The sequence below is a fragment of the Belonocnema kinseyi genome, chromosome 3, assembly GCF_010883055.1.
Source record: "Belonocnema kinseyi isolate 2016_QV_RU_SX_M_011 chromosome 3, B_treatae_v1, whole genome shotgun sequence".
Classification (NCBI taxonomy): domain Eukaryota; kingdom Metazoa; phylum Arthropoda; class Insecta; order Hymenoptera; family Cynipidae; genus Belonocnema; species Belonocnema kinseyi.
This window is the reverse complement of record NC_046659.1, coordinates 155,147,231-155,164,629: the sequence shown is the minus strand read 5'-3', so window position 1 is coordinate 155,164,629 and position 17,399 is coordinate 155,147,231. Positions and strand designations below refer to the sequence as shown.

At 28.9% G+C, this 17,399-nt stretch overlaps 1 protein-coding gene across 1 annotated transcript in view; it reads right to left on the bottom strand.

Moving 5' to 3' along the window:
* The window catches only part of LOC117170227 (heparan sulfate 2-O-sulfotransferase pipe), a 160,607-nt gene that overhangs the window by 19,163 nt on the left and 124,045 nt on the right, over positions 1-17,399 (bottom strand). Inside the window, exon 4 of the mRNA XM_033356849.1 lies at positions 4,571-4,783. Coding sequence (XP_033212740.1) covers positions 4,571-4,783 — 213 coding nt within the window. The remainder of the gene's footprint in view (positions 1-4,570; positions 4,784-17,399) is intronic.

Sequence of the window (17,399 nt, the reverse complement as noted above, 5' to 3'; positions counted from 1 at the left end):
TCATCAAGAACAACATTTTTGAAAGCGCTAATAGCTGCTTTGAGATTATAGAACGTTCAATCTCCACAAAACTCAGTACTTTATACACCTTAAACGATGAGTGGAAAAATAGACTTAAAAAATTGATTTCCCATTTGAAAAAAAGATGGAAAGATTCTCATCGGACCGAGAAAGATTTTTTAAGAAACAATTATGTGTAGCTTAAAAATGAGACATTTTATCCTAAAAAGATTCATTAAAACACAAAATTCATACGCCATTTTGTATCCACCATTTTGAATACACTATTTACTTTATTAGAAATTACACAAAATTCATATCCTTTTTATTATACTATTGTCTATACTTATTATATTACTCCTAAAACACTCGAGCAAAGAAATTTCTCATAAAATAGTTACATTTAACATTTATGGCCAGTTTGTTGGTTTTTTACGGGATCCATGACCTTTATCCGCCATTTTGTACTCACCATTTTATTTTTTCATGAGGCCATAATAATATCAAAATTAAATTGCGCTCCCAGAAACCTACAAATCGTAATTTTTATTCGAGTAAAATTGAATTGCATAAATATCAGCCGCCATTATGTAGCCGCCATATTGTTTTCATAAAATAATAAATATTCATGATCAGCAGCCCCAAAAACCCCCAATTAGGAAAATTTACCGCGAAATAATAATAATTTATAATTATGGTCAGCTTTTTGAGATTTTTGACCACTGTGCGTCGGGCCGAGCAGAGAGGGGTGGGGTGGGGGGCATCGCGCGTGCACGACGCGCGCGCGCACGCTTTCTGCTGGTCCAATCGGGGATCACTGCATGTGAGAGCCGAGCTGCGCTCGTCATCTGACTTCACAGTTGCGCTAATCCGCTCTCTATTAATAACAAATTAGTGAAAAGTATGTTTGAGAGAAGAAGGAAACTTTGATTTATTCTAAGAAAAGTAGTTAACTGGGTGCCTACAATTCGTACCGCATTAGATCATTAATGTCTTCGTAATTTAAAACCTTTAACAATAATTCCGTTTCATTCCATATTTCTTCACTTTAAAGTCTTCTAAGTAGTTATATACAGAAGTGGTGAGATTTATTGTAAACTTGAGGAAAATATGGTTACTTGGCACTTAATTTCGAAAGCTGCTAATTATATTACATTTATGATGTCAAATTTAAAGTTTCACTTCATCTTTTAATGGCGTTATTGGGATTTTTAATATTACTTTCTCTTACGATAGATATTTTTTAATTATTTATTTGATTAGCCTTTCTTCAGAAGAAAATAATTTATGTCTTTTGAATAATAATCAATTATGAGTACTCTACTTCTTTAAAGGAACTAGATATCGTTATCGTTACATCACGAGAAAAGTAACAGTCATGCAAGTCACTTTTAGTCACTTTTTTTTTAAATTACTTTTTTAAAGATAACATCACTGTATTAAGTTTAAAAAATAAAAGTATCACTTTATAAATATAGTAATAATTAATTAATTAGACATTAATAATTTCAGAAATTAAAATTAAATTAAAAATTATATAGTTTTAAAAATAAATAATAAAAATGATTCCTTAAATCTCCAAAATTATAATGTTCCTGAAATAATCTCCTTGTATAATTAATAATTTTAAAATTTTTAATTGAAAATAATGAAATTTTTTATATTATTCAAATGTATATATTTTCATTTATTTTTATTATATCTGTAAAAATTGTATTAATATCTTTAAGATTAAAAATTGTTCACTTCCCATTTACCACAATTTAATCAAATGTTTGTCATTTTAAATAGTTTGTGCTATTTACTTGAATAATTTTTTATTTATTTTCGTGGATTTCGTTGAATTATCTCAAGTTTTCTTGAATTCTTCTAAATTCACTCTTTTTCAATAAAAATTTGCCCTAAATTCTTATTAATACATCAAAAATTCTATGAAATCACCTTGATTTTTAAAATTTTCCCTGCATTTTTTAAAATTCAATTCAATTTTCATGAAATCACTCAGAAATTCTACTCTATTGCATTTTCGAAAATTTATTTTTCTAATCCTCTTAAACTCATCAAGAATCCTCAGGTATTTTATCAAATTCTTTTGAATTCCCTCAAATTTGTCTAAATTCATTCCAATTTTCCTGAATTCAATGAACTCTTAAAATATATTTCAATTGTTTTCTATTTCCCTGAATTTTTGTTAATTCACCTTGAATTTTCATAAATTTCATTGATTTCTTTTCAATTCCCTTCATTTTCTCTATATTCACTCGAATTTAATTTAATTTATTGTTTTATTTCAAAATTTTTTCAATTCACTTAAATTCTGTTTAATTCTTCATGAATTCTGTACAGTCTAATTTTATTCAATTCGATGAAATATGTTTGGATTTTAAACATTTTTTTCTATTCACTTGAATTATTTTTTATTTTTCTTGATTTTGTATGAATATAATCGAATTTTCTTAAATTCTTTTGAATTCTTCTATTTTCCCTCAATTTTTACTGAAATCAATGGAATGTTTTGGAATTTATCAAAATAAATCAATTGAATTCATCTGGAATTCACTCTGAATTCTTGTTAATATATTCTCAATTCTTTAGAATTCTATCTTGAATTCTGACGTATTTCATTAAATTCTGTTGCATTACCTGAAAATTTTCTAAATTCATTCAAATTTTCATGAATTCAATGAACTTTTAAAATATATTTGAATTGATTTCAATTCACTTAAATTTATTTCACATTTAATTTTTATGAACCTCATAGAGTTCTTCTCAATTCCCTTAAATATCTCTGTATTCACTCGAATTTTATTTAATTCATTTAGGTTTATTTTTTTAATTTTTTCAATTCACTTAAATTCAGTTCAATTCTTATGAATTACATTAAAGTATCTTCGGTTCCTCTGAATTCTCCTACATAGACTCTAATTTTACTAAAATCGGTGGAATATTTAGAATTTTATTTCAACTTTTATTTATTTTTTTTTTATTTGGAATTCTATTGATGCTTTTAACTCCAGCTGAATTATTTTAAATTCAGCTAAATTCATCTGAATTCTTTCAATTCTATTCAAGAAAATTGACTCAAAAAACTCTTTTTAATTCACCATGAATTCATGAAAATTAATTAACATTTTTTAGTTTGTTGAATATTTATAATTTTATTTGAAAACTAATCTCTTTTTTTTAAGTAAACTTTTTTAAAATTTCTTTTTCGTGTCGAAAATTAATTTGGTTAATTGACAATTTTACTATTTCATTTTTGGTTGAAAATTAAAGATTTTTAATAAAAAATTCGACTATTTGGTCGAATTTTCACGCATTTTGTTGAAAATTGGTCTTTATTGGTGGAAAATAAATCTTGGTTGTAAAGTCGTATTTTTGGTTTAATTCAACTGTTTTAAATTAGAAATTAAAACCTTTTTCGGCTCAAATATCCTCCGAAATATCAACTTTTTTTTATATATAATTGAAATCTTGTTTGGATGAAATTTCAGCTATTACATTTTCTGTTGAGAAATCATATTTTTTATTGAAAATTTTACTGCTTGGTTGAAAGTTGAACCACTTTGTTAAAAATTACTTTTTATTGTAAAGATTCATAATTTTTGTTGAAAATTCACCTCTTTGGTTGAAATGAAAATATTTGGATGAAAAAATTTCTTTTTTTGTTCAAAATTATTTTTTTAAACTAAAAACAGAGACAATAAAAATTTAAGTATTCCATTTCTAATTAAAATTTAAACTTTTTTAGTTAAAAAGTTATCTCTTTGGCTTAAAATTAAAGTATTTTGTTAAAAATTGGTTGTTTTATTGTTCAAAATTTATCTTTATTTTAGTTGATATTTGTATTTTTTCGTTCAGAATTCTCCTTTTTTAATAGAAAATTATTTACAAAATGTCACGTATTTTGTTTAAAATTCGTAACTATCGGTGGAAATTTAAATCTTTTTTGGTTGAAATATCGGCGGAAATATCAACTATTTTTTATTTAAAAATTGAAATCTTTTTCGGATTAAATTTTACATATTACATTTTTGTTGTTAAAATTTATCATTTTAATTAAACTTTTTTTGTTAAAAATCATCTCTTCGGTTTATAATTGAAGTATTTTGTTAAAAATTATATATTGGTTTGAAATACGATTAATTTAGTAGTAAATTAACATTCTTGTCTTTCTTGTTTGAAGATTAAACTATACTTGGATGAAAATTGAACTTATTTGTTGAAAATTCTTTTTTTGTTTGTTTGAAGGTTCATAATTAGTTTGAAAATCAACTTTGTTAATTGAAAATTGACCCTTTCAGGCTGCAAATTCAACAGATCCGATCCTCTTAAATGACTGCATCAATGAGTCAAATTGACTGATTTAAAAAGAAAATTTGGAGTGATTTGTCACTCGTCGAATGTGTGATGAAATTTCAATAGAAAAGACTTGAAATAACGGCAGAGTGTGTCTGATCTACTTATGTTAGAAAATGATAACAACTAGAATCCTCATTTTCTAATAAAAATACTTGTAAGCACGTTTCACGAACTGAAATAGGTGATTTGAGTGCTAAGTATGTCATACCTGCTCGATAGGAGCCAAACGTATTGTTTCCACTCTTTGGACTCGATCTTTGTTGAATAAAAATCCATTTCTCATCGATAGCCTTCGCAAAAGTTCCATGAAAGTTTGTGATCCCACTTTTGGCACTCGATTGAAAAAGAGAACATCCTTCTTGGCCCTTCTTGTATTGTTCAGGGCATCAATATCCAAAAATTCGATTTCTTTATACTGCAACTAAGAAAAAAAGTCATTAGAAACAATATTAAAACAGTAAATTAAGACAGTAATTAAAAGTAGCCATCAAAAACAGCAATTAAAAACAATAAGCTGCAAATATCACGTGGCTCTCTAGATGGCAAGTATAATATATTTTTTAACTATATTTATTAATTGCACAAACAATTTTCGTATGATTAAATAGTTTTTTAACACGTACCACTTCTCTGATCAGAAAATAAAATTAAATCCATATCTATATATTAACCCTTAAAGTGCATTGTGGGTCTCATACACCCCAAGCAATTTTCAAACTCTTATAAATCATACTTATTCGAAAAAGTTAAGTAGGTGTCGCCATCTAATTTTAGTTGGAGACACTAAATATAAGTAAATTCGTATAGCATATTGCGTCAAGCGTCAATCTACTAGCAACAGCTGCTGAATGTGGAGGTAAAAATACCGTGGGGTATATAACACCCAGTGTGCACTTAGTGAGTGAAAAATTGATTTTTGAGCAAATTTTTTTTTTAAATTTAATTTATTTTTGTTTACTTTCTAACTAATTATAAAATATAATTGTTAAAATACAGTTATATATGTCTCTTTTTCAATTTCTTGTATTTTCATGGTATTACGTGTCGAAGTTCTTCAATTTTTATAATAATAAATCGATTCAAAAGCAAAAAATCTGATTAATTTTTTATCATAAAATTGACTTTTCAACTGTGCCAATAAATTTTTCTTTTTGAAAGCATCCATGTTGCAATATTTTTTAAATGAAATAACACTATTTCAAAAGTATAGTCATAAATTTTCAGGTTAAAATAATTAAAATTGCGTGCGTTATGCATTTTTAAGTAAAAAAAACGTTTTTTTTAAACTTGTTTTTTGCAATCATTTTTTAACACACTTAAAATAAATAAATGGCTATAAAATCAACTCTATCTTACGAAAGATACCTTAAACTATATCAAATAATTTAATTGTGACAAAATATTCAATAGGGGTTAAAAAATACATGAATAAATACGCTGGGGTATTCAACACCCACGATGTACTTTACCGCGATTTTGACCATATATGTACTTTTAAACCGGAAAAGAAGAATTTTCAATCAAGAATCCCGGATGAAAAAGTTATATATAGTTTATGTATAGCGGATAAGACAAGGATATTTTTCATTTGTTTTGTGAACTTTTTTACGTAAAAAAAAGAAAAATATCAGTGTCTTATCAAATCTATATAAATTATATACAACTTTTTCACTTTGCACGATTAATTTTCAACGAAGTAGTCGACTTTTTAACTAAAAAAGGTATTTTTTCAAACCAAAAATAGAGACGTTAAGTTTTCAGTTTCAAAAACTAACTTTAGTTTCAACTAAAAAGACAAGTTTGTAACAAAACAGTTAAATCCTCAACCAAATCGATAAATTTTCAACAAAATATATGAATTTTCCACAAATAGATGAATTTTCAGTTCATGAAGGAAACATTTTTAACCAAAAATAGAATATCTACATTTTCAGATAAAAAAATGAATGTTAATGACAAAAAATTTAATTTCCAACAAAATAGTTTAATATTTAATCAAATAGTTAACAAAAAAAAATATTTTTTACAAAGTAGTTCAAGTTTAAACGAAGTACAGTAAAACTCTGAGAATGTGCCGGTTTTGAAGCTGGCGGTGGTGGGGATCAAACACGATTGAGTTCCGCTCCTCGCCCCTCGCCATTTTTAAGAAAATATTTTAATCTTGTAAAAATTAGCTAAATTTTGAACCAAAATAATAAAATTTCAAAAAAGTGCACTTTTCATCAAAAAGTATAATTTTTTTCAAGTTGTTCAATTTTCAGAGGTAAAAAGACGAATTTTCTACAAAGCAGTTGAATTTTGAACCAAAAAATATTAATTCTTAACAAAACAGTCAATTTACGACAAAATGGTTCAACTTTGAACAACAACAAAAATTAATTTTCAACCAGATAGATTAATTTTCGACCAAATTGTTGAAATGTCAAGCCAAAAAGATGAATTTTCTAAAAAAATGTCAACCAAAACAGATTAATTTTTAACCAAGCAAAAAGACGAATTATTAACAAAATAAATGAATTTTCAGCAAAAAAAATCAATTGTTAATCAAAAATGGAATAGCTAATTTTTCTGTTAAAAAAAAGAATGTTTAAACAAAAAAAAATCGAAAATTTCAACAAAATAGTTCAATTTGGAACCAAACTATTGATTTTTTAACAACAAAAAATCATTTTTACGACGTAATTGAATTTTCTACCGAAAAGATGAATTTTTAACCATGAAGATTAATTTTCTACCAAAAAACGACAAATTAATTAGAAAATTAATTGTCAAACAAAACATTCATTTTTGTTTGAATATTTATTGTTTTTAGTTTAAAATTCAACTATTTCGTTTAAAATGATCTTTATTGTCAAAAATTCCACTGATTTGCAGACAATTTGCCTTTTGGCTAAAAAGTTCAAATGCAGCCCGACTTTTTGGTTTGAAGATTCAATCACCTGGTTTAAAAATCGACTATTTGGCAAAAGATTTTAATATTTGGTTGAAATTGGTTTCTATTTCATTATTTATTGTTAAAAACTCAATTAGAAAACCTTTCAATGAGAATTCATATGTTTTGTTCGAAAATTCAACTACTTGGTCTAAAGTTGAACCACTTTGTTAAAAATTTATTTTATTAGTTGAAGAACCATCTCTTTGCTTGGAAATTTATTAAAAATACAACTATGTAGTTGTAAATTATATTAGAAATTTTTTTGATCTATTTTCTTCAAATGTTGTGACTCTTGTTCAAAATTTCAATTATTTCGTTGTAAATGCTAAAAAGTTTGGTGTCCAGTTAATTATTTTTTTTGTTCAAAATTCAATCACGTTGTTGAAAAATCATATTTCTTGGTTGCAAACTCATCTCTTTTGATAGAAAGTCAATCTTTTCTGATTGAAAATTCAACCATTCTATTGAAAATTGAATAAACTTTGACTTGAAACTAAACTCCCAATTAAAAAAAAAAAAAGAACGAATAATTTTCCTAATTTGAATTATGTCTAAAATTGTTGTTAGATATAGCATCGTCTCAATGTCTTTCTCTGAAGCAGTTACCTATGTTTTACAGTAATTCTAGATTTTATCAAGAATAAAATTAGTCTGAAACCATTACTTCACCTTATCCAACTCTGATCTCTAGAACTGCAACAATTTATTGATGTAATCTCTTGTCTTGCGGAAAAAGAGTATCCCTTAAATTTTGCAAACCATGACATGGTTCACGTAAATATGAAAATGCAACGGTCCTTTTTAGTTGTGAGAGAGTGGTCTGACCACTCTGAACGTGACACAGAGCACCGTGTAAGGATACAGGATAAGCATCTTCAGGTGACATGTTTCCCTCGCGAGTTCCTGGACGAGAAAGGTTTAAATAAAGAGAAATATTTCAAATACCTCTGTGGGGCCCCATACTAAGTGACACGGTCCTGACAATCTTTAGTTGACTAGTGTACGCAGTTGCGTAAACATCTAACTATGTACGCGTCGAATTTCTGGATGACGGAATGCACCGAACAAAGAGGGTGCATTAAATTTGGCCAAAAACAGCCTGTAACGGCCCCAGTACCTCAAAATGCGGAAGTATTAAGAGCGCTAATGAATGAAAATCGTCCTTTAATAGGGAGAGAGATAAATGAAGATCTCGGGATTCCAAAAACTATTCTTTTAGAAATTTCGAGCCTAATTTGTGGAAAAGGGGTGACTGAGATCTTCTCAAAAACTCACTAGTAATCGCAGCTTATGCAGTAATTTCTGCTGAAACATGGTCTTACAGAATTTCGGCAGCCCCTGTCCAGTCCTGACCTGACTTCCTGTGATTTCCGGCTTTTGAAAGTGGGAACATAGTATTATTCATATGTAAAATTAAATACATTTTTTATATTTGTGAAAGTAACTATTAAAGAATCAATAATTTCTTAATAGTACAAGTTTCTTGTACTTTCTCCAATAAACATATCATTACCACCGAATAATTAAATAAATAAGTAATAATGAAAACATAATTAATAATTTCATATAAATAAAATTTAGTTTATATTTAATATAAATTCTTTCAAGTAATATTTAATATCCATATCAAATTAAATTAATTTATTTCAATAAGATAGATGCATTTTTACTCAAATAGTTGAATTTTCAACCAAAAGGTTTAATTTTCTACTAAAAAGCAAAATTTGCAACTAAATAGTTAAATTTTTTAACTAAAAAAGATAAAAAATTTAACCAGACATAAAATAGTTGAATTTTCACTTCAAAAAATTTAATTTTTAAACAAAAATTTAATGATTGATCCAACATTTCAACAATGGTGATTAATATTCAGCTTAAATTATGAATTTTCTTATGAGATAGCTGAATATTAAATTAAAAAGTGTATTTTTCAATTAAAATGATGAACGTTTAACTGGAATAGTTGCAGTTTCTACCAACGAGCTGAATTTTCAACCAAGAAAATTAATTTTTTACCAAAAAAGACGGATTTTCATCAAATTATAAGAATTTTATATTTAAAAACATAAATTTTCAGTTAAAAAATTAATTTTCAATTAAAGAGTCGGTTCAGCAAAATAGTTAAAATGTCAACCAAACAGATGAATTTCCAAAAAAATAAAATAAAATAATAAACCTTCAACCCATAATATGAAGGTTTAACTAAAATGATAAATCTTTAAATATAATGGTAGAATTTTTAACCAAAAAGCCGAATTGAGTCCCAAAAAGATTAATTTTCTACCAAAAGTCAAAATTTTCAAGAAAATACATTATTTTTAACCAAATAATTAATTTTTATTTTTAAAAATTAACCTTAAGTCAATGTGATGAATTATGAACTGAAAAGATAAATCTTCAACTGTAATAGTTGAATTGTGAACCAAAAAGATAAATGTATAGCAACGAATTTACAATTTAAAAAACTAATTATTAATAAAAGAGATGAATTTTTTACTAAAAGGATGGAATATTCGACTAGAATAGTTACATTTTCAGTTAGAAAAATTAATTTTCAACAAAAGGAAAAACGAATTTTTAACGAAATAATTAAAAGTGCAACTGGATTAGCCTAAGTTTCATTAAAAAAAATCAATTTTCAATCCCCAATAGGAATAAAGGCGAACTTTCAACAATTCAAACAAAAATTCAATAGTTAAATTTACAGTTAAAAGAAAGTAATGTTCAATCAAAGTGATGAATTTTCAACAAAAATTGTGAATTTTTTACAAAAAATGAATTTTGAACCAAGAAGATAAATTTTCAACTAAACTTAAGATCATAATTATTTTTTTCCTGCCACCGAATAAACAGTGCTTGGACTTATTGATTTTTCCAATGGTTCTAAATTCTTATAAGTGAAAAAATGGAGAGAGTTTGAAATATTTTAAGTACTATGTAATTTAAAACCACTCAAATCCTTTTTTGAATAACAGTACCATTTTTTTTAAAAATAACGGTTCGATTTTGAACAGTAATGTATACTGACTACACTGGCAAAACGTATTTAAATTGTCGTGAAAAAAAATTACCATTGTGAGAAAGTAAGGCAATGAGCATATTCAGCTTCAAGATTATATCAGGAAGGATCTGAAAATGTCTTGTATTAGGCTACTTTCCCCTGGCAGTTTTCTCATTTTTAGCTCCTTCTTCGGTTTATTTTCTTCGTTTCCTTACAATCATCATCTAGAGTATCATCATCAGTATCATAATCAATATAATCATCGTTGCCTCTTTGCTTCTCCTCTTTTACTTCCTTCTTTATCTATCTTCTCATCTAATACAAAGTATTCTGAGGTTGAATCGATGATCATAGTCTCTAAATCCGAATTATCAGAAATTCTACTAATGCAATTACAGTGAAACTTTTCTATAGTGCCGATTTTGGGGCTGACGGTGGGTGGAAACTGACTCATTATAGCCCGCTCCGCTTTTATTTTTTCACGCCTGAGTGCTCGCCTAAGTGACAACCGCAGACCCCGCGCAGCTCCTGTTATACTTGACTGCGGCGCGGCGTCTATTCTCGGAAGGGCTATTGAAGGGTTTTACTGTAATATCATTGTGTAGGACTTATTTCAAATTGTTTAATCGAATGGTGCTAAAAAATTTACGATGGAATTTTGGAACCTATAAATTGACATTTGAAAAAAGTGGTACTAACATGATTTTATAAAAAAATTCCTTCAAGTATGAGCTCAAAATTTTTTTAAATATACAGCTGAAATAAAATGGCGTTTCGTAAAGCGCAGGTGTATACACGCTGCTGCTGCCATCCGCCATGACACTGCAACTCTTGCTACTCTTGCAATCTTTCGTTTGTGAATAAGTGGATTTTGGCTTTAATTTATTGAAAGTTAAATGTTTTAAGTCGCTTATATTATTATTTTCGGTGTCTTTTTAGTTTCATTAAAATGGATAGGCTTCAGTTAAATATTGAAGAATAAGTAAATAGTTTAAAGGAACAGGGAAAGGGTCCTTGAAAAATATTAGGTTAAATAAAATGTTTTTTTCCAAAAAAATTGAACATCTTCGAGGTTTATAGCGTGCAGAAATTGGGAAACCTACTGAAGCAGCACCAGACTCGACTTAATTAAAATGCATATTTATGTGCCTTTTCATGTGCGCAAATTAAAAATAAAAATTTTGGAAACCTACAACTTCAGGCACTGACGCCAATATGTGCGCCTTGAGATACTGCGACTGAGTTGCGTGCTAGACACCAAACTGTGGCGCGGCGTCAATTCTCGATAGGGCTATAGAAGGGAGGGCTATTGAATGTTTTCACTCTAATTATTATTAAATGCACAAGAATGTATATAAATTCTCTTTATTAAAAGCATAATTTAAAATAGTTACTAGCAAGACATTCACCAATTTCTTTAATAGATATAGTTATTAATTCATTTAGTCGTTCATTCTTAAAAATTGAGTTAGTACATTTTGAATAATCTGCAGTAAACGAACCAGCGCTATTTAAATAAGAAGAAAAATACTAGCAATTTGTAGTTTTTTACTCTTGGATATACATAAAATATTTGACTCTTTTTTTGAGTGAATTGAACGTGTAAAAGAATTGCAGAATACAAATTTAAAAAATATTCCTTTTATTTAAAAAATCTTCATGGTCAGACCTTTTTCGAAGAATAAGCTACATTACATTAACACTAGAGTTGAAAATCTTGATTTACAAAATTCTCTGACTACCCGAATAATTTTACATTTTCCCTAAACATTAGTATTTATAGAATAAAATTCTAATCTTATAACTTTTTTAATATAGGATCTTTTATGAATGAAATAAAATCATTTTAAGTTTAAAATTAATATTTTATTTATTATTCTGAGGGCTTCCATAGCAAAATATACTGAAAAAAATAAAAAAGGGACTAAAGGTGAATAATGTTCTTTTGAATTTGGATGAATACAAATGAATTCGTTAAAATTGATAAGAATTCTACCCGAGTGCGAATTGCCGGAGCTGAATACACGGCCCAGTGTTGGTCCAATTTTGGCAGCCAAAGGTCGGCTAAAGTTATTGGGCCAATATAGGCATTTTAATCGGCCCAGTGTTGAGCCAGTGCTGGCAGCCTATATTGGCTATTTATATTTGTCAATCCTCCACCGATGTTTGGCCCAGTATCGGCACTTTATTGCGCCAAGTCTCACTTTTAGTACGGGAAACCATGTTTCACGAGGATCAGCCAAAGTCTGGCCCAGTGATGGCACATTACTGAGCCAAGTGTCACTTTTACCACGGCAAACCATGTTTTATTTAAATCGGCCCAATGTTGAGCCAGTGCTGACAGCCTATATTGGCTATTTATATTTGCCGATTCTCCACCGATGCTTGACCCAAAATCGGCACTATGTTTCACCAAGTCTTAGTTTTAGCACCTAATAAACAAATCTTACACAAAAGATAAAAAAAATGTATTGAAAAATTGTCAAAGTTCACGATGAAATTTGTTAAGTTCTGTCCTTAAAAATTGTTAATGTTTATAAAAATTACATTTCCTATCATTGCAAAAAGTTGTAAAGCTGGCTACAACGGATAAAAATGAAATATTACGCGAAGAAAAATTGTAATTGATTTAAATTATTTATTTAAAAATTAGTGTATTGATATTCCTGATATGCCCGGCTGCTAGGCGGTAGATTTAGGTATATAGATGTAGGTTCGATACCCCGTAGCGTTAGAAATTTTATTTGTAATATAATGTTCAAAATGTAATATATGTATTCAGTCTAAACAGGAGCATTAATATTTATATTTAAAGTACTCGCAATCTATTAATATTTATTTTTTAAATATCTTTTTTGTCATATCCTTAGACCGTAGCCAGTGTTAGGCCGACAATGGCAGCCAAGCCCTGGCTACCAAGTCAAGGCTATAGTTATCAATCCGGCAATGGCACGACGATGGCAGCCAGGTTTGGTCCAATACTGGTACCCAGTGTTGGACCGACAATGGCAGCCAAACCTTGGCTGCCAAGTGCAGGCCATAGTTATCATTCCGTCATTGGCCCAATAATGGCAGCCGAGCTTCGGCAATATTTTTGCCGACTATGGCCCAATGTTGGGCCGTATGTGACTTCGCACTTGGGTAGGTGCATTTAAACGAATTTGGGATCAATTCATAATATTTCAAAACAATTCAAGCTAAATTCAAACGAATTCGAAACAATTGGAAAACGCTTTAGAAATCCAACGAATTCCACTGATTTCAGTAACATTCTAGTGAATTTAGAAAAATTTAAGGGAAAGGAGAAGAATTCGATTAAATTCATAAAATGTCATAGAAGATAAAAAAAGTCCATTCGACTTCAAATAATTCAAAATTATGAAAAAATTCATTGAATTCAGTAGTAATTCAAAAGAATTCAAATCAATGCGATTTTTTTTAATCCAAAGAATTTCACTGATTTCAGTAAAGTTCGAGTGCATTTAGAGGAATTCAAGGGAAACGAGAAGAATCAGTTAAAATTCATAAAAATTTGCAGTGAAAAAAAATCAAGTAAACTTCAAATAATTCTAAATTATGAAAAATTCAATGAATTCAGTAGTAATTAAAAATAAGTCAAAACTATTCCAATCGATCTGAAAAAATTGAAAAGATCCAAGGAGTTCCATTTATTTCAGTAAAATTCGAGTGAATTTAGAGGAATTCAAAAGAAATGAAAAGAATCAGATGAAATTCATAAAAATTTACGGTGAATTAAAAAAAAAATTAAGTGAACTCCAAATAATTTAAAATGATGAAAAAATTGATTGATTTCAGCAGTAATTTAGAAGAATTCAAAAAAATTCCGAAGACATTACAAGAATTCCGGTGTAATTCTAAATAAATTTACACAAGTTAAAAAAAAATTTGAAAGTCTTTGAAAACCTTTGAAATCCCTTACTTCTTCTGAATAAACTCTTTGAAATCTATTAAAATATTATAAAATCCTGTTAAATTCTATGAAATCTGATTATATTTCCACAAATCCGGGAAAATTTTTGCAATTTAAAAAAATCTTTTGAAACCCTTTAATACTTTTTAAAGCTCTTGAAAATCTTACAAACTTTCAAATTCATAAAAATGTTTGAAAATACCTTAAATAATTTGAAAATTATTCAAATCCATTAAAATATCATAAAATCCCATTAAATAATCACTTGAAATTCCTTGGGATTTTTTTTTAGTAATTTGAAATCTGTTGAAGCTTTCTCAAGCTTTTGAAAATGGTTTGGAAACTTAAGAGATACCTTAATAATGTTTTAAAACCGATGGAATACCTTCAAATTATTTTTAAAATTTTGGTAGCTCTTTAAAAATCCTACAATATTTTTAATCTTTTGGCATCTTTTGAAATATCTTCAAACTTTTTGAAGTTTTTTATATTCCTTGGGCATTTAAAAAAATACCATACACTTTTTAAAATCCTTCGAAACTCCTCCAAATTATTCAAATCTAATAAAAATGTCTTGGAATCCTATAAAATACCCTAATATATTTCAAAAGAGTTCAAGAAAACCATAAATAGTGATTAATCGATGGGTTAATTTATTGAAAGAAAAGTGACTAAATTGATCTTTTTAATTAAAAAATTAACTATAGTGGATTCATCAAGTGACCAACAAGTGATTCCAGTTAGATAACGTGCTTCTCACATAAATGCCCTGATTTTGACATTCTTATCATTTATGATTGAGAAAGTATTAGAATTGTCGAAAATTTGACATCACACTTTTTCAACGGATCTCCACGTTTCGAGATCCCCTGAATCCGAAAATTAGGTTTTCACGATGGCGTCTGTCTGTCTGTCCGTCCGTCCGACCGTTCGTAAACACGATAACTCTCGAAAAAATGAACGAATCAAATTCATCTTTGGCACACTTTTTTTAGGTCCTAAAAGAAAGGACAAGTTCGTGAACCAACCATTTTTGATAAAAATTCAAAAAGTGAGCGCATTTTGAAAATTTTTGAAACAACTTTTTTCTGAATTTGAAAATTCTATGTATGGATATTTATAGTATTAAAAAGACCAAACAATTTATCCTCATGACTTTTTTCGATAAAAGAAAATTCTCAGAGTTATAGCGTATTCAAAATTTTTTTAATCAACCGAAAATCAAAATTTAAAGCCGAAAAAAGCACGATATGAAAAAAAGTCAAGAAAAGAAAGACACTTCTTTTTGAAAGCCCTACAAGATTATCATAACCAATTTTTGGATTTTCTTCAAAAATCGAAAATTCAAATTTTGATTGCCCAAAAAATAATGAAAAATAAAAAATTCCATTTTGTGGACAAACTATGTAGGATACGAAAAAAAAGAATTAACAAAAATGCTTGTCCCAAAAAAGATCTACAATTTCGTTAAAAATCACTTCTTGATAGGACGCGTACTTTTTTTTTATTAGTGAAAAATCACGTTGAAAAAAATAAAATAAAAAAAAATGTGTGGAAAAACGACGAAAGTTGCGAGAAAAAAATCCAACATAACCTGTTTACAAATGTCTGTCGGAAGTCGAGCGCGCAGCGCGACTGTCACGATGAGAATGTGTACCTCAACGCCTACAGAACTTTGAGAAACTTAATCTTTGACAATACTTAATTAAGTAGACAATTCAGAATATGAAGACGCATATAAATACTGCCATCTAAAAGAGATCTTGTTGATAAAGTTTTTTTCAAGCATTCCAAATGCAAAGAATAAATATCCGAGCGCGAAGCGCGAGACTCATGCGGCGCGCGCCCAAGGCGCGCTCAAACTTGCGAGCCGCGCGCATAACAATTAAGTTGACATGGTAATAACAAAATTTTTATTTCTGGTAGAATACTTTAAAATCGGGAAAAATATACTTTGCTTTTTCTCTATAGTGACTCAATTTTTTTTGTTTTCTTCTATTAAAATAAAATGCTTCTCTTAAAATTAACTGCTCTGCGGTACCATTCTCAAGTTGAATAGGATTTATTCATTTAAATCTAATTGTAAGAAGTAATAATAATGGTTTAGTCTTGAAATTGTAATCATTCTGCAGAATGAGTATATTATGATTTAAAAAAAAAAAGAAGCTCAGATTGTTAATAGTGCATTCCTTGGTTGAGCCTTCTCCATTGTCTCAAGTTTCCAATTGCTGTGGATTTCACTCCAGCGGTCTCTTTCTTCTTTTTATTTCTTTTTTTAGGGGGAGGGGGTGATTTTTTTTTCCGGAAAGATGGTGAGGCAGGGAAGCCAGATAACCATGTTTGAGCACGAAGAGACTGGTTCTCAGGAAGATCGAGGGTGATTCTGACATTGTAGACTGGCGCTTGTTACCAGCAGGGATAAGATGAACTTCCTGAAGAGCTGCAGGCACCTGCCTGGGCCCTGGATCGGTCAACGTACTCTTCGACAACCTTTGCTTTGCTAATCATTGGTCGATGCATACGTGCCAGCGGCCAGTATTTTCATGTTTATTAATCGTGATTTACCTGCTATTGAGATGAAAACATTAATTTCTTTCTAAAGTGATACACTAACCTTCCGGTATATTTCTCCCGCCTTTAATAACCCTCAGTTTTATTTTACAAATTGGTGCATTGTTATCAAGAGTTGTTTTCAAATTTTTAGTACACATTGAATGTAACAGTCTTTTGTTTCTTTATAATATTGATACAGATTTTCGTATCAATTGAATCCGTTCAGACAGAGAACAAGTTGTCTTAAAACAAAATGATTGTCCTCTTGCTTTTTTTTTTTGTTTTGTATCACGTTAACATATTTTTTATTCAAACAGAATAATTATACTAGACTTTCGATTTAAGCACGGATTTGGGTCTGACCTTGGCTTGAATCGAAAGTCTCCCAACGTAAACAGTGACGCAGTTACAGCTAGGCCATTGGGGTACTGCGCATTATCGCGGCTCCTATTATTAAGAAACTGGGGAGGTCATCAATTCTAGGAATATCTTAAACCGGGGGTTGTTACGTCGGCATTTCAGTGTACTTTAAGATCGACGGGAAAACAACCATGAATCGATCCAGAAAATTTTTCGGAGGGGGCGATTGTGAATTTTCTTCAACGAATGTATGTGAA